Raw genomic sequence first — 21,464 nt, forward strand, 5'->3', positions numbered from 1 at the left:
GCAGACCCAGACCTGACCTTGGGACACTTCTGGGCCATGGCGGGATAGCCAGACATGGGCAAGTGTAAACTAGCTACACAGGCAGGCTCTGCCTTTTACTACAGCATGCTGGTGAAAGGTATTTTTAAATTTCCCATGATACTTATTGATTCTTTCTCTGGATCATATTGGCCCATTGGAGAAAATGTGGAACATACAGGAGTATAAAGAGGAAATAAAACTTGCCCATAATCTCTTTGCTCCTAGAGAACCAGTTTGTGTTTGTAATGCAAACCTTTTTCCATGTACTCAGGGTTGTTTTTGTTTTTGTTTTATCTAACCGGAAGGGATACGCCCATTTTCTAGACACTAGCAGTTCTGGACAACTCATATCTCTGATAATTACTGGTCATATGCTATCAGTGAAATGCTTCTGATATTTTACCTTTTTTTGGTCTCTTCCTTCACAGCCTGAAGCAGCCTGCCACCCTGCCATATTCAGAGTTGTCGATGAAACGTTCAGGTAAATGGTGTGCTGTTTTTACTAATAACCGATCCAGAAAAGCTCAGTTTCCAAATATGAATAAAAGTTTTTGTTATAGAGGGCACAGCTTGCATGGAGCACTGGGTGTGGTGAAAAAATAATGAATACTGTTTTTCTGAAAATAAATAAATTGGAAAAAAAATTTAAAAAAAAAAGTTTTTGTGATAGTCTCTGGCTCTACCGTGGAGAAGTTAGTTTCTGATTCTGTCTTACTGCTCTGAGCTATTTGGTAAAACCAAAATGTCAGTGTATATTTAAAAGCCAATGCCTAAGAATTAAAATAACATTTTTAAAGACATTTAAAATTTTAATAATAATAATAGAAAGGCAAAATTGAATTAGGTATTAAATCATTAACTGTTCATGTTGGATTTTTCTCAGCTCAAAATAAAGCATAGCAGTGTACTTCCTTCACCACATGAGGGCTGACCAATCTTTTTAAAGGATTTTAAAGCTAAGGAGAAACCAAGAAAAATAAATAAATAATGCCATTCTTAAGAGAGCTGAAAGGCAAAATCAGTTATGCATGTTATCCTGCAACACATTAATTTTTCAAATATGAGTACTTCTTAGGAAGCTCATTGGATTTCCAGATGATGAGAGGTGGGAGGCCACTGGATAGCAGGTAGTGTTATGGTTGGCAGTTAGTGGGAGCTTGTTACCCAGGGAGGGTTTCCGTCCCCTTTCCCAGGTGCTGGTGCAGCCCGGAGGGGGGAGCTTACCCTCCCCCAGCCGTCCTCCTCCCCTCAGCAGCAGAGCCTCCCGGGCAGACAGCAGCACTGGGGAGAGGAATTTATACAACAGCAAATAACCCAGCCCTTGAGTCGGTGCTGAAGCATACCAACTTCAGGCTAAATAAGTGAGCACGGGAGTAAGTCAGAATGATCTTTTTAGCTTAAAGCGGGCAAAGTTTGAGGTGATATCTTTTGTTTCAGCATAAAATTAGTTGTAAGAAAATGCACAGAAACCAATCCAGGTAGGATGCAGATTCTCCCACAGATTCTTCCACCGCTTTGCTGGGTGGATTTGACCAAGGCATTTTACCCCTTGGGCAGCTCTTTCTCCACTTGAAAAAGCAAAAGGTCTGTTGATTTTGCATGCCTGGGCATACAGCGTGTGAGTATTTCTAAAGAGCACTCAGGCCTGTATGGAAGGGATATTCAGTGCTTAATAATTTAAAAACCAAGAAAGGAAGCTCCACAGATTGCTATTTTAAGGAAAGAACTTAGAAAAAGAATGACAAATTTCTCCTACTTTAACACAAGGACTGAAATCTGATGAGCTAAGATACTGCTGAATCTTATGGCACAAAAATGTTTCCACTCTCCCTTTTACAATTCAGCCTCATGTGTTTGCCAGATTAATCATTAAATGTGTTGTCGTCTGTCTTTGCATTGCTCAGGTATGCGCTCCTGGAAACCAACGGAGCCCCAGAAGTAATAGCCGCTATTCAGGTGTTTACAGGGTGCTTTGTGGAAGCTCTGGAAAAAAAAAACAAGCAGGTTTGTTATATTGCATATATTATTCATTCCCCCAAGGACAGAAAAGGCTTGTTAAGAGTATCTAGCTAATCACCAGGAAGGAGCACTTTATTTTTAGTAATGTTGATGGACTGTTTTGCTTATGAAGAATGCTTCCAAATGAATGCCCCAGCAAAGGTAAAACCATTTTAATTGAAAATAAATCAGAATAGTTCCTGTCTGCCCTGTGCCTGGTACCCAGAAGCATTTGCCTACTGTAGTGTCAGAGAACTGTCTTGCCAGCACGTGCCACCTGGAGGAGGCATTTTCTGGGCCCTGGGTTGCCTGCTGTCTGCCAAGCGGGCCTCTGCCCTGCCCAGGCATTCCGGAGTCTATATGGCATGTGCTAAGAAGGAAATGCCACATATTACAAAGCAGTACTCAACATTCTTAATTACTAGAGTTCCCTTGCCTAGTTGGGAGAGACCCAAATGTGAACTGGGTTCCAGGAGAGAAAGGAGCCCGTGAGAGTGACGCGAAGAGATTTGCATCATTATAGAGAAGCAGCTAGGAATGGCCGTGACTAAGAGGTGCAAGTCAGACACATCAGCGATCAAGAAGCCAGGCGTGGGGGCCGCAGGAAGACTTACACTGTGAGGCTCCATCAGTAGAAGCCAGACCACCCCTGCCAGGGGCCGGGAACTGATTAGAGGGACCTTGTGAAACAGGAAGCATTCTCCCAGAGCTTTCACTTTCGGGCATGTTAAGTGACGGGTCCTGTGTGTGGTGCTTTGCCTGTCCAGGTACCTGGGTCCACTGCAGCTTCCCAGGAGGGGGGCCCCACGCCCTCACATGCTTTCCGCAACCTGACTGAAAACAGCCATGCTGTGTGGCGCTAGCTCTGCTCACCCTACACCAAAGAAACCTCTCAGGTTTTAGCAGATGTTTCCGCTTTTTAAGGCAATCATAAATATTTATGATGTATTTTCTCCCATCCTTTTTCCCTAAGGAGGTTAAATAGAATGTAGCAAACCATGTTTCAGTGGTCCCAGCGTGGAATTCGGGAAGGAGGAGAGCTCTGCAGAAAGGTTTTGGTTGGTCCTCACACCCATTTTGAGGCATGATTATAAATATCTTTTTTCCTCTCTTGTGCATTCTTTGTATTCCCAGTTAGGAACCAACCTCTAGAAGACTTGTCCCTTTACCACTGAACAACACCTAGGCTGCGGCAGAAGACACTGGTTTAAAGCATTAGCTTAAGTGTGCTTATCAGCCTTGCTCCTGGCTATTGGCTGAGGGCTTGTGTATTTGGACTGGAGTTGCAGTTGCTTTAATTAATTTGTCTATTCTTATTTTTTTTATTGAGGTCTAATTAACAAATACCTGGTTCAGGTGTACAGCATGATTCTATATTTGTGTATAATGTGAAATGTTCACAGTAAGTCTAGTTAATTTCTGTCACCACAAAGTTACAAATTTTTTTTCCTTATGGTGAGAACTATTAAGATCTACTTTCTTAGCAGATTTCAGATATGCAGTACAGTGTTATTAACTAGTTTTTATGCTGTATGTTACATCCATGAGACTTACTTATTTTATAACTGGAAGTGTTAGTACCTTTTGATCCCCTTCACTCATTTCACCCACCCCCTAGTCAGCCTCTGGCAACCACTGATCTGTTCTCTGTACCTCTGAGCTCATGTGTGGTTTGCTTTGTTTTGATTTTTTTGGTTCCACATATAAGTGAGATCATACGGTATTTATCTGTCTGTGTCTGACTTATTTCATGTAGCATAATGCCCTCATGTTCCATGCATGTTGTTGCAGATGGCAAGATAGCTCTTTTTTTAAAGGCTTAATAATAGTCCATTTCCTTTATTCATTCACCCGTCAGTGGACACCTAGGTTGTTTTCATGTCGTTGATGCTGTAAACAGTGCTACAGTGAACATAGGGGGTGCAGTTAGTTAACTACTTTTTGAGTTAGTGTTTGCATTTTCACTGGGTAAGTACCCAGTAGTGGGATACTGGATCATTTGGTATTTATAGTTTTACTTTTTCAGGGAACCTCCATACTGCTTTTCAGAGTGGCTGCACCAATTTACATTCCCACCAGCAGTGCACTGTGGTTCCTCTTTTTCCACATCCTTGCCAACACCTGTTATTCTTGTCTTTTTGATACTAGCTATTCTTACAGATGTCAAGTGATGCCTCATTGTGGTTTTGATCTGTATCTTTCTGGTAATGAATGATGTTGAACACCTTTTCATATACCTGTTGGCCATCTGTAGGTCTTCTCCAGAAAAATGTCTGTTCATATTTTCTTTTTTTTTTTATCAGATTTGTTTTGTATTGCGTTGTATGAATTCTTTATATATTTTAAATTCAGATATGAATTTTCAGATATGATTTACAAATATTTTCTCCTATTCTGTAAGTTGCGTTTTCATTCTGCTGATGGTATCTTTTGCTGTACAGAAGCTTTTTAATTTGATGTGGTTCACTTACTTAGTTTCACTTTGGTTCTCTTTGCCTTTGGAATCAGATACAAAAATCATCACCAAGGCCATCGTTGAGGATTTTCCCACCTGTGTTTTCTTCTAGGAGTTTTATAGTTTCAGGTCCTAATGTTCCAGTCTCTATAATCTATTTTGAGTTTTAGTTTTTGTATATGTTGTTAAGATAGGGGTCCAGCTTCTCTTTCACATGTGGTTGTCCAATTTTCCCAACACCGTTAATTGAAGAGACTATCCTTTCCCCTTTGCATATTCTTGGTTCCGTGTCCATGTATATGTGGGTTTATTTCTGGGCCCTCTGTTCTGTTTTGTTGATCTGTAGGTCTATTTTTATGCCAGTACTGTACTGCTTTGATTACTTATATATTTGTAATAAAGTTTGAAATCAGAGGGTATGCTGACTCTAGCTTTGTTCTTTCTCAAGATCACTTTGCCTGCTCAGGGTTTTTTGTGGTTCCACACAAATTTTAGGATTGTTCGTTCTATTTCTGTTGCTTTTCTTTTCTTTTTTTATTTCTGTTGCTGTTCATTTAGAATATTACCCTGCTCAGGCTACATGGCTCTGGTGGTATGAAGGGGTACACACTGAGTCCCAGTGGAAAGCAGGGCAGGGATCCAAAAAAGAAAGAAGAATTCATTGCCCTGACTTTGGGCTCAGAATAAGAGAGCTGTAACCTCTTATCTTTGCACAGGCCTTCATATAATGTATTATATCATTTCCCTTTGTAGGGCTGTTACTGATTGCCTTCCTTTTTAATTGACAACATTTCTCATCATTGATCTCCTGCCTTCTTGAGTGCCCATTTTTAGATTAATCATAATCCTTAATGCATAACACCCCCTGTCCTGTGTAATCCATGAACAACTCTCCTTCCTTTCTATGTTTTATTCATTCATGCATGCATTTATTCTTAATAAAATGAGTATCTGTGAATCTGATATCCAAACGAGACCTGGACCGGTAACAATAATTTATCTGTATCCACATAGCCTGGCCTTTCTCCCCCACATAGCCATTGTTTTGAATTTATGTTTATCGTTCCTTTGCTTTTTCTGAAAATAGTGTGATCACATATATGGGATTTCCGAAACCATGTTTTCTATACTTTTTGGCACTTCATAAAACAAACAACGACAAGAGTGGCATACTATATGCAGTCTTTTGAGCCTTGCTTTTTCCATTCACCAAGATTGCCCTATGTTGTGTGTAGCCATGGTGGGGTGTTGCTATATAGTATATTGTTGAGGAAGTGGTGGTAGGCCTCTGGGTTGTTTCCAGATTTTGTTTTCTTTTAGAAATAAGGTTGCTCTGAACATTCTGGGATATATGTTTAGAAGTGGAAGTGCCAGTTATTAGGTATGCAAAGATTTAGCTTCTGTAGATACTGCCAAATTGTTCTCATATGTGGATGGGCCAATTTATACTCCCCCCAACAGCTTATGAGAAATCCCATTCATCCACATTCTTTCCCATTGTCAGAAATGTTTGTCTTCAGTGCTTCGCATTCTCTTTTTATCCTTTCCTCTCACCCTGTTGTGTTTGGCAAGTACAGTGCAGCTCCATCAACATGCCCAGCTGGATTAGTGCTGCCACAACAAGCCACGTTTTCTAAACTTGCGTATAGGTTCAGTTTCTGGTTCCAGCTGTGGCAGAGTCCAATAATGTATTAGACTAAATCTTCCATAAAAATTATAAACTCTGAGCAAAATATGTTTAAAAACAATTTGAAGGTACTAGAGAGCAACCAAAAAAGTACATAGAAATTGGAGGAGATTTAAGCCTTGAAAAAAGGAAACTACAGGGGCGCCTGGGTGGCTCAGTGGGGTAAGCCGCTGCCTTCGGCTCAGGTCATGATCTCAGGGTCCTGGGATCGAGTCCCACATCGGGCTCTCTGCTCTGCAGGGAGCCTGCTTCCTCCTCTCCCTTTCTCTGCCTGCCTCTCTGTCTGCTTGTGATCTCTGTCTGTCAAATAAATAAATAAAATCTTTAAAAAAAAAAAAAAAAAAAAGAAACTACATTGGGGTCTCTGCTAAATGTCTCCTTAGATCTCTTATATGAGAAGTGGGGGAGGGTTTTGTAGGGTCACGGATGCCCAGAAATGAAGGCACGAACTGATGGACTTGAGATGTAATTAAGACGGGACTGTTAGTTGCCAGAGGAACAAAAAATAAATAAATGGGACAAAAGAAAATATCAAAAGGTAGACTTAAACCCAAACATACTAACAAGTATATTAATTACAAAAATTAAATAATAATTAGCTAAATATGCTAGTAAAAAGGCACAAATGTTAGATTGGATAAAAAACCAAGATCCAACTATATGTTGTTTTCAAGAGATCCATTCTAACTATAAAGACAGAGGTAGATTAAAGTAAAAGAAAAGAAAGGTTATACAGATAATAAGCGCAGAAAGCTGGTACGGCACTACAAGCCTCAGATGACATAGACTTCAAGACAAGGTATGACCAGAGATAAAGAGGGACATTTTATAATGGCACCATGGTCAGGTTGTCAGGAGAAATACCAATTATAGATGGGTATGAGCCTAATAACAGAGTTCCAAAATACATGAAGCAAAAATTGACAGAAGCAAAGAGAGAAAGGCAAATGCACAGTTACTTAAAATACTTAAGGGGCGCTTGGGGGGCGCTGTCGGTTGGGTGTCCAGCTCTTGGTTTCAGCTCAGGTCATGATCTCGGGGTCCTGAGATTGGGCCTGCATTGGGCTCTGTGCTGAATGAGGAATCTGCCTTCCCTCTCCCTTCGCCCCTTGTCCACATGCCCTCCTCCTACCACAATAAATAAATTAATCTTAAATAATACTTAGAAGTAAATTTAATAAAAGATGTATAAGACCTCTACGCTGGAAACTACAGAACATTGCTTAAAGAAACAAATATTTGAGGAGAGAACCCATATAATTCCAGAACAATATCCAGAACAATTTTGAAAAACAAATTAAAATCAAAACAAAAAAAAAAACAAAAAACCTGGCAGACTCATACTACCTGATTTCAAGACTTGAAGCTACGTGATCAAGACTGTGAGGTATCAGCAAAAGGATAGATAGATTGGTAGAACTGAAGAGTGAAGAGTCTAGAAACACATATCCATATAGTTCATCCTTTATATATACACGTATATGTGCGTGTATAGTCAGTTGGTCTTTGACAGAGACACAAAGGCAATTCAGCGGGGGGAAAGAACATTTTGAACAGATAGGCTGAAAAAGCTGGATATCTATATGGCAAAAAAGAACCTCTACCTCACAAATACAAGAATTAATTTGAGATGGATCATAGACTTCAACATAAATGCTAAAACTATAAAGCTCCTAGAAGAAAACGTAGGAGAATATATATATATTTTTTACATTGGAACCATCTAAGATTTCTTACAAGGGATGAAAAAAAAATGCTTAAACCATAAAAGAAAAAAATGGGTAAATTATAAATTTCATCAGAATGAAAATTTTCTTTTCTTTGGTAGATATTGTTAAGAAAGTGAAAAAGCAAGCCACCAGGCAAGAGAAAATATTTTTAATACATACATTTAACAGAGAACTTGTGTCTAGATTACATAAAGCTCTTACTCCCTAAGAAAAAACTCGTTTTTTTTTAAATGTACAAAAGAAACGAATACAAATGTACAAAAAGAAACGAATATCTTTTCAAAAAATATATAAATTGGCAGTAAACACATGAAAATCACTCAACATCATTTGCTGTCAAGAAGATGCATAGTAAATGCATAAAGAGGTGACATTTCATACCTATTGGAGTGGCGGAAATTAGTAAGATTGACAATATCACATGTTTGCTATGTGGAACAACTGGGATTCTCATAAATTGCTGGTGGAGTGTGAGATGGTACAACCATTTTGGAAAACTACATGGCGTTTTCTTAATAAAGTTAAACAGGCATCTACTCAGTAATTCCATTCCTGTGGTATTTACGCAAGAAAAATGAAAGCACATGTCTACGAAAAGACATAAATATGAATGTTAATTTGATGCTTTTTTCATACCCCAAACCGGAAACAACCCAAATACCCCTCAGGAGGAGAATAAATAAACATTACAGTATATTCATACAGTGATTGTTTCAAGCGATAAAAAAGAATGTAAGAATGAATGACTCAAGCATAGTTAACATGGATGAATCTCAAAAAAAAGATGTGGAGCCAAACCAGACACAAAAGAATGCGTAGCATTCTTGTATTTATGTGAAATTCAAGAATAAGCAAAACTAAACTCTCTTGCGGAAATCCAAATATTGGTTGCTGGGGAGTGGTAGAACCACAAAGGAGCTTCTTGGGGTGACAGAAATGTTCTCTGTTTTGACTTCACTCTTTCTAGATTTTCGTTTAATTTTTTATAAAAGTACTTAAAAGCCACTCTGCCTTCAGAGGGTATAAAAAACTATAGCACTTTAGCCCACAAAGTATTGTGAGCACCATTGTTGTTTCATGCTTTTTTTGTTGTTAAAAAATCATGCTGGAATACCTAGCATCTCACAACTGCCTTGGAAACTCTCACTTAAATAGGAGATTTATGTGCATAATTGGGTTCATGTGAGGTAAAGAACTGCTATAAAGACACCAGGAACATAACTTTATTTTTCTTAAGCCTCAGAAGGTGATTTCAAAAAGGTTCATTTTTCTGGAACATATTTACAAGGTTATTGGAAGCACTTTTTAAAAAATAAACGTTTAAGAAAACATTCTGACCATGCTAGTACTAGTAGGTCTTTTTGGGGCAGATGATGCAGTGTTTTGTTCTTTCTTAATATTTCTTTCAACCCAAATGTTCATGTGGTTTTGAATTTTTTTTCCTGTTGTAGCTGAAGTTTACATTCAAGACCTACTTTCCTTATGGCTCTCCATCTCTTGTTATGGTGCTGCTGCAACACCCAAAAGGTACGTGAAAGTTGATTCTGATCATATTAAAATAATTTCTAAGAAAGAACATGGACACATCATGACCCTTCACTACCAGTCCCTTATCTATAAAACAGGGGAGATGGACTTGGTCATCTCTAACATCCCTTCAACCTCTTAGGGTCTCACATTCTGTGGGATTTTGATATGAGAATTTTCTGGACTTCCCAGTTATCATCACTTACCAAAAGAAAGGAAAAAATCGTCCTCTCATTAGGTTTTGATAGTCTGCTCCGGATAACATAGGCCTCTACTGGTGCTAGCCAGATCCACCTGAGTGCCAGGAACAGGCTAAGATTTGGCTGAGGAAGACGTTTGTATTTCATTCTTTCTACTCTGTGCCACTTGTTACAGAAGGAAAGATAAAATGATGAACAAAGCCTAGGAAATTTAGGGGAAATTTCTCCTGAGTCAAGGGAAGACTTTTGAAAGAATTCAGTTAAGTGTATAGATCATGGCCTTCTCTAATCTCATTTGCCAGCCTTCCATTGGCCACATCCAGTTGGGAAAGTGATGATTCCATCCTTAACCCAACTGGGGTGGACTTGTTAGCATGTGCAGGAACTTGTGTTTAGGCTACATTTCAGGCATAGAGAATAAAGTCCTTCTCATGGAAGTCTGGCATCTGAGGGAAAGGCAGAGACTCTGCCAGAGAAGAAGGCATTTTTAACTGTGGAGGGAAAAAGAAGATAGAAAGATCTGGTAATACTCCTTTTTTATGTCAGTTTTCCTTGCATTTTTTTCCCAAGACTTGAGTAAATTGATTTAATCAAGGAAAGTAGATGATTCAGAGTTTCAGAGCAATTTACAAAATCCAGTTCTTGTTCCTTTTTCCAGAAGCTGTAGATTCTCACCCAGAGTGACCCATCTGAGCCCCTCCGCTCAGGTGCGAGTAGTAGAGGTGATAATGAGGCTAATGGAACCTGTGGTCGACAGTGTTGTGAAACTCATCCTGTGGGAACACAATGGGAGAACCTTGATAACGAGACAGAAAAGTCAGCATCTCTCTTTCCAGTGGTACACTTTACAGCTTAGGTCAGATTAGAGAAGCCTGGGCTCAGCCTGTGTGAAAAGCTGAATGAGCTCCAGAAAAAATACGGGAATTGTTAGTTTTTAAGTTGGGAAATCTATAAACAAAAGACCAAGGTGATACCTTGGGCATGATGTCAGCCATTTACCTTTTCCTTTGTGTGACTGTCCCAGACTTATGTCCAAAAATAAGTAAGTGAATTTTAGCAGTAGTTCTGCTGTTCTTTTTTTTCAGCATATTACTTTTGGGGGGTAAAATGTTAAGTTCACAAATTGAAGTATATTTTTTTAAAGATTTTATTTATTCATTTGACAGGCAGAGATCCCAAGTAGGCAGAGAGACAGGCAGAGAGGGAGGAAGGGAAGTAGGCTCCCTGCTGAGCAGAGAGCCCGATGTGGGGCTCGATCCCAGGACTCTGGGATCATGACCTGAGCTGAAGGCAGAGGCTTTAACCCCTGAGCCACACAGGTGCCCCTGAAGTATTTTTTTAATACTTTATTTACTTACCTGAGACAGAGAAAGAGCACAAGGAGGGGCAGAGGGAGAAGCGGGCTCCTCATTAAGCAGGGAGCATGATGTGGGGCTCAATACCAGGACCCGAGTTTCATGATCTGAGCTGAGGGCAGACGCTTAACTGACTGAGCCACGCAGATGTCCCTGAAGTATTTTTTAATAGTAAAATTTTCTATTCATCAGAAATTGATTTTGTGCCCACCGTAAAGTCCTGTGGGGTATAAAAGATCACTTATGAGCCCTGACTATCCAAGAGTTACAAGTAGAGGGAGACATGAAATAAGGGTCGAAATAATTAATACGAAGAAGAAAATGAAACGCCTTCAGAGGCTACTAGTGAAGACTTACGGACATTCAAAGGAGGGAAAGATAACACATGATCCTGTATCCATGACATTTGTGGAGTTGCTGGCAGTGCCTACCCCGTCACTTACATTATCCTCTGATGTATTTAATTATAGAATCTGTCACCGCATGGAAAAGTGGTAACTTTTTTAGATGTTGTTTTGAACTGCAGACACATACAGGTTCAGATGTGTCTAAAATCATAGGATAATTGTCAAACCAGAAAAACTAACTCAAGAAAGGACATTTGTTTGTAGGATACCATGTATTATTTTCCTGGCCTTTTGTTTCATTTAAACCTGAAATCATATTCTGAATTCATCATAGTCATAGAAAAACAGTTGGGCAGCTTGTCCTTAGTTCCTTGTTGACTTTAATCACCATCTCCATGTACTTTGAAATCATGAATTGTCAGTGATGGGGTGGGGGGTAGAAAAGAAAAAAACCTGGACTATCTGCCCTACAACATTTCCAGTCCGAGGGCAGGCTGCTTATGCGGTTTGTCGCTTTCCGTGTACCTGAGTTAAAGAGCCTGTGAAGTTCAGTTCTATGTAACATGGGGTTTTCCCAGGCCTAAGGGATGGATATCGGCTGGGAATAGCATGAGGCCAGTGGTGTGGGTCCCATGGACCAGGAGAAATAAGGCCTTTTTTCAAAGCTCTTCTGGTCTTAGCAGCAGATAGTCCTAATAGGTTTGACTTTTCTTCAGTTCCCTCTGGTGTGTCTCTCTGCCCACAGAGATCCCACAAGAACTGTGGCACCAGCCACTGAAACATATTTCAGAAATGCTCCGAGAAATAGTTGAAGACCAGACTCACAGGTAAGCAAATCCTGACGACTCCTAGGTCTGCATCGTAGTGTTCTCTCTTGATCCTGATCTTTACTTCACGGAGGGCTGACAGGGGTCGGCATTACCGACCATCCCCGAAGAGGTAAGCACATTGCTGATTGAGAATGGAGGAAACACATAGCCAGCTACACGTATCACTTTGAGCAACTCAGAATCAACAGGTACATATGTAAATACCTTGTGTAGAAACTGTATTGGATTTTGAAATATACAAGCATAACAATGAGAAGAATAGACCGTGTAGGAAAGGCGGTGCCTACATGCTGCCCCAGCCACGCAGAAGGAGAAGGGCAGTGCCCTTTGGGTCCCTTGGCTTCGCCTTTCCTCTTACTCTCAAGGGAAGAGAAATTCTTCTCTTACACAGTAGGATAAAATGCCCCCCTTTCTCCTCCTCTTTTTAATAAATGTGTGTCTAAAGTTAGAAAATCCATTCTAATATGAATTAATTTCTAACATGATATTAAGTACCCTCTTACATTATTTTCCTAAAAGCAATCACATTTGGGCTTTACTATGTTCTTTGTGGCATAATACCCTTCTGCTTCCTCTGACTTACACTTTTGTAGAGTGTAAATATTTTATTTGTTGTCTCTACTAAGCTACTGAAGCTTTATTTGTCTTTATTTGTTCCTTCGGCCACTATTCCCTCTTGAAATCCTCTATTATCTCCTCACTGAGCCATCACAGTGTCTGGTTGGTCCTCCTTATGTTCACAGTCACTGATGAAGGCTTTGTGCCAGTTATTCACCTACCCCTCCCCAACAATAAATGAGACAAAAAGAACTAGCAGCCAAGCAGGGTAGTCTTGGCCATAGTAATGACCTGTAACACCTGTCAGCCCCATGTGCATCCTTTCCCATGTGCATCCTTTTAGGTTGTCTCTGTTGCAGTGCAGGACCTAGCCCCCAAAACCTGGGGGACTCTTACCTTACCTAGATCTGCCTTAAGTAGGTCCCAGTCTCCACCTGCAGAGAGGAGTGGGTGAACAGGTTTAGATGCTTTCTTAGCTGGCCACTGGGACTGCCTCACATGCTCAGTTACTGGCGGAAAACAGCAAGGACCAGGCCCATCTGTGCAAGCCGCACTCTAAGCTCTCATCCGGGTGCGATGCCCACCTGTGAGCAGGAAGCGTGAGAGAGCCCTGGTGCTCACGTTATAGTGAGGTCTGTAGGGGAGAGGCCCTGTGGAGCCTGTCCCTTGCTTTTGAGACATCATAACCCAGCCGACCACTGAGGTGGCCCACAGAGCACCACATCTCCCTCCTGTGGAACAAGTAAGATTAATACCCTCCTTTCTTTTGTCTCCACTGTTCCACAAGCTTGGTTTTATAACATTTAATCATTTGTTCTTAGAACAGATACAGCAGGCCCAGATCCAACCAAGGGAAGCGCAGAACTCTCCTGTTCCAGGAGTTTCCCTGGTTCAGAAGGAAAGTTCTGAACTACCCTCATCTCAGGCCAATCCTCCATTTTCTCTAGGGGAGATATTAAGCTGCTGACACTGTCACTGTGCAGAGTAATGAGTCATTTCCTTGAGCAGAGTCTACCCTTTCAGCAACAACCAGTGTACCTCTCAGTTCCCAGCATGACAAAAGGAAAGCTTCACAAAAGCTTCTAACTTTTCAGCTCGGACATACATGTGATGACAGGAAAGAATACAGTATGCAGCCTATTCAAAATTCCTAGTTGCCAAAATACTGTCCAGAACCCTGTGTTTTGTCAGAAAGGAAATAGTGCATGTTTCTGTCTGCATCCCTTCCCTGGTCTCCATCTGGACCCACAGGAGCCCCCTCATTTCTTGCTCTGGAGCTGCCTGGGTGGCCGCCTCATGGCTGGGGGCCCCACTTTCCATGGCAGCCCAGCTGTGCAGGCCAGCTAGAAAGCAGAGGAGGCCTGCAGGTTCTCATCTTGTAGCATTCCTGTTGGTCATGGTCCTGAATCTTTCTTTGTCAAAGGCCTGTACTCGCTTATGGTCCTTGGATATAATTTAAATGTGTGAAGTCCTCAGGGCACCTGGTGTTTTGAAAGACCTGCCTTTGATGGCCCTGTGATGGGTTCAGCATGGCATTGTGAGCTACTTTTCTGAGTCTAACTTGTATTCCTTGCAAGTTGTACTTCAGTGCATAAGAACAATTTAAGCCAATCATTCACAAACATTACAGTAGCTTTAAGAACCAAAAAGAGAAAGAAATCAAGTTGCCGGCTGCCATGTGTTTTGGTTCTGTTCCAGGTCCTACGGAGGCCCCTTTGAGTGCTGGTTTTTGTTCATTCACTTTGGAGGATGGGCTGATATCGCGGCTGAGCAGTTAGTGATGTCAGAAGCTGAACCCCCTGAGGCCCTGCTCTGGCTCTTGGCATTCAGCTACAGCCCACGTGACAGGAGTCTGCAGCGAGCACAGACCATGGTGGGTGGCAAGGCCCACTGCGTGCGGGGCTCCGGGTCCGTCTCGGGATCAGAAAGGATCCTGTACGAAGGGGCCCTGTCGGGGGGTTGGCTTCTACTAACCCCCAGGCACCTAAGCACTGAGTGTTCACTGTGTTCATTGTGGAAGGAAGTCGATGTCGACCCAGATAGGTGTGTGCGTGCTGGGTATGTGGTCGGAGATGTCTTCTTTCCTCACAGAGTTGACTAGAGACAGGACACTGCCACTCTGCTTTCTTCGGAGGCATCGAGTAGACGAGGCATAGCCCTTCTGTCCCCCACGTTTTATCTGTCTTGCTCGGCTGCCACCTCTGCCCTCATTTACAGATGCTCCTGGCCCAGGGGCCACGTCCTCTAGCATTTGCTGTGCAGAGTCTGACTGCTCTTCTGAGGAGCACAGTCCTCTCTCTGATCAGCAGCATGGCCTGTCTTGACTTACTGCTTTTTTGGATCAGTCAGCAGGTCCTCACATTACCAGCTTTGTTTAGAACTCTTATTAAAGTAATCTGATGTTAACCCCTTAGCTTCTGAAAAAGGTCTTGGGCATTCCATAAATAACAGAGCCACTAAGTGCTAGACTGACTGTCTGTAGCAAAGAGAGTTGTTGTTTTATGTGGAGTGTAATGATTACAGGAAGCCACGCTTTGATTAAAGGCATTGGCACCTCCCTTGCATACATTTATTTGCCAGTTTTTAAAACTTTAACTGCTAGCACTTTTTGCTAATTTCAATAATTAAAGAGAACAGGTTTCTTTATATTGAGAACAGTGCTCCTATTTGCTTGATGTTTTCTGTTGTTGGAAAAAAGCAGAGACTAATACAGATATGTCAGTAGAGGAAGGAAAGAGTTTTGGATTTTGGAAACTTGAAATTTGGTGATAATTTATTTTGGATCAAAAATAGAACATTTTTTTTTAAAGATTTTATTTATTTGACAGAGAGAGAGAAATCACAAGTAGGCAGAGAGGCAGGCAGAGAGAGAGAGAGGGGAGGAAGCAGGCTCTCTGCAGAAGAGAGAGCCAGATGTGGGGCTTGATACCAGGACCCTGGGATCATGACCTGAGCCAAAGGCAGAGGCTTTAACCCACTGAGCCACCCAGGTGCCCCAAAATAGAACATTTTAAAGAAATTATCATAATCCACAAAATGTATTTGAGGGTTGCTGTATGATTAAAAAGAAAGCCTTCTATTTACCTTTTAAAATATCAATTAAACTAATTAAGGGAACTCCTAATTCTAATTAAGGGAAATCCTTATTTTTAATTATAGTAGTAGTTAAAATGTATGTAGCAGTAAGGATTTGCAAAACCCTGTTATATATACTTTGATTGTTTATAAGCTAAGTTGGAAGGTTATGTGTTAAATTCTGTATTGATTATAAAAACTAACAGAGGTTCACTTTTGAACTATAGAGAAATAAATTGTCCCCCCAAAAAATGTAATTTCTAGAAAGTTCTGCACTGGCATGTCTTTCTAATACTTAACTTTGTCCTTTTTTTTTTTTTTTTTTTTTAAATAAAACCTGTGCATAGTTCTTACTCCAGGATGCTTAGGCATACTGGATAAAAATAGATTAGCTCTGGGCACCTGGGTGGCTCAGTTGGTTAAGCGTCTGCCTTCAGCTCATGTCATGATCTTGGGCTTCCTGCTCAGCAGGGAGTCTGCTTCTCCCTCTTCCTCTGCCTCCTCCCCTACAGATCATGCTCTCTCTGGCTTTTTCTCAAATAAATAAAATCTCTTTAAAAAATGGATTAATTTGTTCACTCAGGCTAGTTTAGGGCCAGCATACTGGCTTCTGTCTTAGCTTACCTTCCGTCTTAGCTACCCCATTTCATCTTGTGATTGAAGCCACACTTCATGTTTGTGATCCCAAAGCCTCTTTCTTCCTCCTTTGTGCCCAGCTGGAGGTGCTGGTGTGTGTGACGTCCCGAGGAGCAAATGGGCCCAGTTTTCCTAGTTTAACTAGTAAGACATACCTCTCGGTCCCCTGGGTTTTTCGAGCTTTAATCCTTTTGACGGTCTGTTGGGTGACTTGAGAAACAAACTGTGAGCTGCCTTTGAACATGTGATTATTGGGAGATTTGAATGAGCCTGACAACATCTGTGCCTTTTCCTCAAAATGTGTCATTAAATCCGGTTAATTGCTTAGCCCTGATAGTAAACCGTGGCTAGAAGCACTGTCTCTCCAGCCATCCTTGAGGTTCAGTAATGAGGAAGCAAGAGCAACTGCCGCACAAAGTCCCATCCTGCTCTTTGCAGGCTGTGTTCACTGCCAGCCAGTGTCTATATTCTCTTGCTGACTTTGAATTGGATCACGATAAAAACAAAAAATGCCTGTGTTTTTGTATATCTCTAAGAATTAGGCCATTCTCTAACTTTGTCATTCTACCTTGAGGAATTATCCTAGGGAAGTAATTAGAGAGCCATACAAAGATTTATGTGTAAGACATAAGCATTATTGTAATTGTAGATGTTACAAATGGCCTTAACTTTCAATAGTAAAGAACTGACTAAATAAATTGTGACATATTCTAACCATGAACTAGCATTCTGCCGTGAAAAATCATGTTCTCAAAGACCATAGATACATGACATCGCTTCCAGTGCATTGTGAAAACTCTAGGAAAACATAGTGCTGTGTTCAGAAGGCATGGGAAGAAGATGAGAAGGATGCGAACTTGGTTTCCTCCATCTCCTCTGAAGAAAAGGGAGCAGGACCAGTCTGAGATTAAGTTAGATCAGAACTTTTATTTGGGTAGTGGGGTTATATACTTTTTATTCTAATTCTACCGTGAGCATTTGTAAATTTTCATAATGCAGGATAAAAAGTATTGCTCAGAAAAGAAAGCTTATGCCTTTTACCTAAAAACAAATTAAAAAGTGTTTAAAGTTATGGACATGAAAGGCATTTAAAGGGAAAGATGGTCTGGAATGAAGACTAGTTTTAGGGAGTACTGGACAAAGGCAGAAAGTCAAGAAGATATTCTTCAGTCAAGAAGAAAATGGATATGAAGGCAGAGCTTCCTAAGCTCTGACATTTTTGTACACCATTCAGATGGCAGGAGGGTCTTGGGCTCCCATAGATGCCATCAGATGAGGGCAGGCTGGGCCCAGCTGACAGAAGCAGGTGGTGAGAGAGTAGCCCTCTCCTGCTGGAATGCTGCCATTCTCCGTGGAAGAGCCCCATGGTACAGTTTCTCACGGTCTTGGACTGTGGTCAGAATAGCTCATACAGCACTCCTAGTGTACTGGAGTTTATGACAGACTTCATTGAATGAGGCCCTAACTTCCGGGGGGGGGGGAGACACAAAATCCATAAAATTGGTCATGGGAATTCTCAGAATAGGCCCAAGTATTCTTCCGAAAGTGACGGAACATAGCTGTTCATAAGTGCCATGTGGCATTTTGGATCTATGGCTTTTCAGTTTTTTCTTTGTTTCCAAGTCACAACTTGATGTACCATTATAGCAAGCAGAAGTCTCAGCATGAAATAAGAATTTTTTATGCAAAAACAACCCACAGACCTACAACAATCACCATTATTATGTGCATTCCACAGACTTGTGACCTCTGCTTGGGCTTTAAACATGTATGAACAGACTGTCCTAGTGTCTAAAACAAAACAAATGTGGGGTGTGTGTGTGTGTGTTTCCTCCCCTCAAAGATAGCAAAAGGCAAAAGGCAAACCTCATTCTTATCGGAACATTGGCTCAGTGGAGGTCCAGTTGCATGGGGCTTTAATTGATTTGTGGCTGTGATAGTGAGCGAGTCTTCAAGGAGCTTTTTGTTCTTTTTCCCACAATATAAAAATCTGACTGCATTCTGCTGAGGATTTTTCTCCATTTCCTTTCTTTAAAAAAAAAAAAAAATTCCTGGCATGGTGCCTTGGCTGCGTAGTGAGCAAGACGAAAGAAAAGTCAAGAAATTTCCATTACGCCCATTTGGGTTTGTGTGGAGCAGTGTGTAAGCTCAGACATGAGTCGCCTCTGTTTGCCTTCCCTCGGGCACCAGTCCTCTCTTCTTTCTGGAGGCTTGCTTCAAAGTCCCAAGTAAATCCTAGAACCGTGCATGTCTTGACTCTTCCTTAATCTCTCACCTTATACTTCCCAGGCAGAGGTAAAGGCAGTGCTCATCCGCCTCAAAAAGCTGCTTGGAAGTCCAAGTCTCTCAGCCGAGGATCTTCAGGCAGCAGCTGCAGAGAGCCGAGACAGAGACCCCAGACCACCTTTGTGTCAACAGCTCATCAGGCGCCTCCTCCTGAACTTCCTGCTCTGGACTCCTAGAGCCCATGTGATTGCCCGGGAAGTCCTCACCCTTGTAAGTCTCCCCTTCTGTAGCACGCTGAGTCTCACTCACATTCCAAGAAAGAGGTGGATTGTCTCCAGTGAAGAGGCCATGGGTCTGGCCTTTGACAAGGGTGTGTACCAGGGTGCTTTCCAAACATGGATGGGCAGGACAGTTGGGACCCCAGAGCCTGCCCCCTTGTAATACCTTCATGACATGGAAGAGAAAATGGAGGCTCAGAGAAAGAAGGGGACTTCTAGGTCACAGCTTGCTACCAGAGCCCATAGCCAAAGCTAGGTCTTATGTGTCCCCATGTACTTATTCTTTTAGTTACATTGCATGACTCCATTCCCCTCATGAAGAGGAGTAATTCTTTAGTGAGGTGTGTTCACTGTAGCAATCCAAAGAGTTTTGTTTGTTAATTTAAAAAAATGTATGTTTGCTATTTATAATGAATTCCTTCCTGAAACCCAGCAGATGTGAGGGATAAAGAATGGTCCAAGTCAGAAGTGAGTATCATTCATGGCATTGGATTAGGCAGTGACTTCTTGGATAATGTCACCAAAGGCACAGGCAATGACAACAAATAAGTCAATTGAACTTCATCACAATGAAAACCTTTTGTTCATCAAAAGATATCATGGAATGGGAAGAAAACATTTGGGAATCAAATATCTGAAAGGGTTTAGTATCCACAGTATATTGGAAATTCTTACAAATCAACAATAGCAAAAATCTAAATCCAAGGTGGGCAACAGATCAAAATTGACTTTTCTCCAAAGATATACTGATGGCCATTAAACACATGAAAAAATGCCCAACATTATTTGCCATTAGGGAAGTGCAGATCAAAACCTACAAAACCCAAAATGATGCACACCCACCAGGATGGCTATTATAGACAAAACAAAATGGAAAAGAACAAGTGTTGGTGAGGATGTAGAGAAATTGGAACTCTCAAAAAAAAAAAAAAAAGAAAGAAATTGTTAAGTCTCATATTTCCAGTTGGGAATATTAAAATTGTACAGCTACTGTGGAAGAGTTTAATGGTTCCTGAAAAAATTAACCAGAATTACCATATGATCTGGCAATTCTATTTCTTTGTGAAAGAATTAGTAGAATTAAAAAGAAACTTAGCCACCCCTGTTCGTAATGGCATTACGCGCAACAGCCAAAGGTGCAAACAACCCAAGTGTCATTCAATAAATTTATTAATTTATTAATAAATTAATAAAGTGTGGTCGGTATATACAGTGGGATATTTTTAAGCCCTACAAATGAATGAAGTTCTGATACATGGTACCACATGGATGAACCTTGAGGACATTATGCTGAAATAACCAAGACACAAAAGGTTACATACTGTATAATTGATTTATATGAGATACCTAAAATAGCAAATTTTTATTTATTTTATTTATTTATTTTTTTTTTTTTAAAGATTTTATTTATTTACTTGACAGAGAGAGATCACAAGTAGGCAGAGAGGCAGGCAGAGAGAGAGAGAGGAGGAAGCAGGCTCCCTGCTGAGCAGAGAGCCCGATGCGGGACTCGATCCCAGGACCCTGAGATCATGACCTGAGCCGAAGGCAGCGGCTTAACCCACTGAGCCACCCAGGCGCCCTAAAATAGCAAATTTTTAGAGACAAAAAGTAGAATAGAGGTTACCAAGAGCTGGGCAAGGGAGAGGGATGGAGAGTTTGTTTGGGATAAAGGCAAAGTTTTAGAAATGGATAATAGTAATGGTTGTACAGTATTATGAATTTACTTCATGCCAGTGAGTTGTCCATTTAAAAATGGTTAAAAGAGCAAGTTTAAAAAGCACCCACTTGCTGGCTCTTAGAATTTTTATTTGCTTTTGTTTCTATTTTTTATTAACTTGTAATATATATACAGAACATGAATAGCTTGATTAATGTTCATAAACCAAAAATAACTATGCAGCCAGCAACCAACTCAAGAAAGGAATGTTCCCAACACCCAGAGAGCCCCCTCTTGCTCCCTTCCCCGGGCAGCTTCTGTTTGAATGTGAATATGAGGGGAGTCCCAGTGATAAGTGGGACTGCCAAGAACCTCAGAAGCCAGCACTGGGAGGTTCTCCTCAGTCCTAGTAGAACAGCCAGCATGGAGCAGGCAGGATGCAGCAGCCAGCCTGTCAGTCCTGCCTCTCATGTTCAGACAGAAGTCCTCTCAAGAGCCTGGGCACTGCCAAGAGCAGAAAAGGACTCACCTGTTACACATGCTGGGTGCCTTCTCCTCAGCACCCACCCCAGCACAGAATCTATTGTATACTTTTATACAGTGCATACCTCACTTAATTTCAAGTCTGTTTAGGGTGAATGAACTTCATAGCTGAAAGCTAAAAAATGTCCCACATGTCCATAGACCTCAGTACCAACTAACGTTTTCTCTCTGGCCAGGTATAAGTGTAATAGTTGCTTTTCAGCCACTGCCTCAGCCAAGTGATCAATGTCAACGAGAATAGTGATAAGTCATTTTGATTATAGCTACCTTTAGGATAATGTGATGAAAATGGCACTTCTGTGGTCTTCCTCCCCAAAACCTGTAGCCCCAGTCTAATA

General features: G+C 41.1%; 1 protein-coding gene across 2 annotated transcripts in view; it reads left to right on the forward strand.

The window, feature by feature from the left end:
* FANCC (FA complementation group C) overlaps positions 1 to 21,464 on the forward strand; it is a 272,052-nt gene that overhangs the window by 233,875 nt on the left and 16,713 nt on the right. Inside the window, exons 9-14 of one of the 2 annotated variants that reach the window (XM_044265751.1) lie at positions 450 to 502; positions 1,926 to 2,025; positions 9,343 to 9,418; positions 12,066 to 12,147; positions 14,407 to 14,581; positions 18,709 to 20,113. In XM_044265751.1, coding sequence (XP_044121686.1) covers positions 450 to 502; positions 1,926 to 2,025; positions 9,343 to 9,418; positions 12,066 to 12,147; positions 14,407 to 14,581; positions 18,709 to 19,086 — 864 coding nt within the window. In that variant the 3' untranslated portion in view covers positions 19,087 to 20,113. Of the gene's footprint in view, positions 1 to 449; positions 503 to 1,925; positions 2,026 to 9,342; positions 9,419 to 12,065; positions 12,148 to 14,406; positions 14,582 to 18,708; positions 20,114 to 21,464 lie in introns of those variants that run through there. The other variant, XM_044265750.1, reaches the window with a different exon arrangement.

This window comes from Neovison vison, chromosome 9 (genome assembly GCF_020171115.1).
Source record: "Neovison vison isolate M4711 chromosome 9, ASM_NN_V1, whole genome shotgun sequence".
Taxonomy (NCBI): domain Eukaryota; kingdom Metazoa; phylum Chordata; class Mammalia; order Carnivora; family Mustelidae; genus Neogale; species Neogale vison.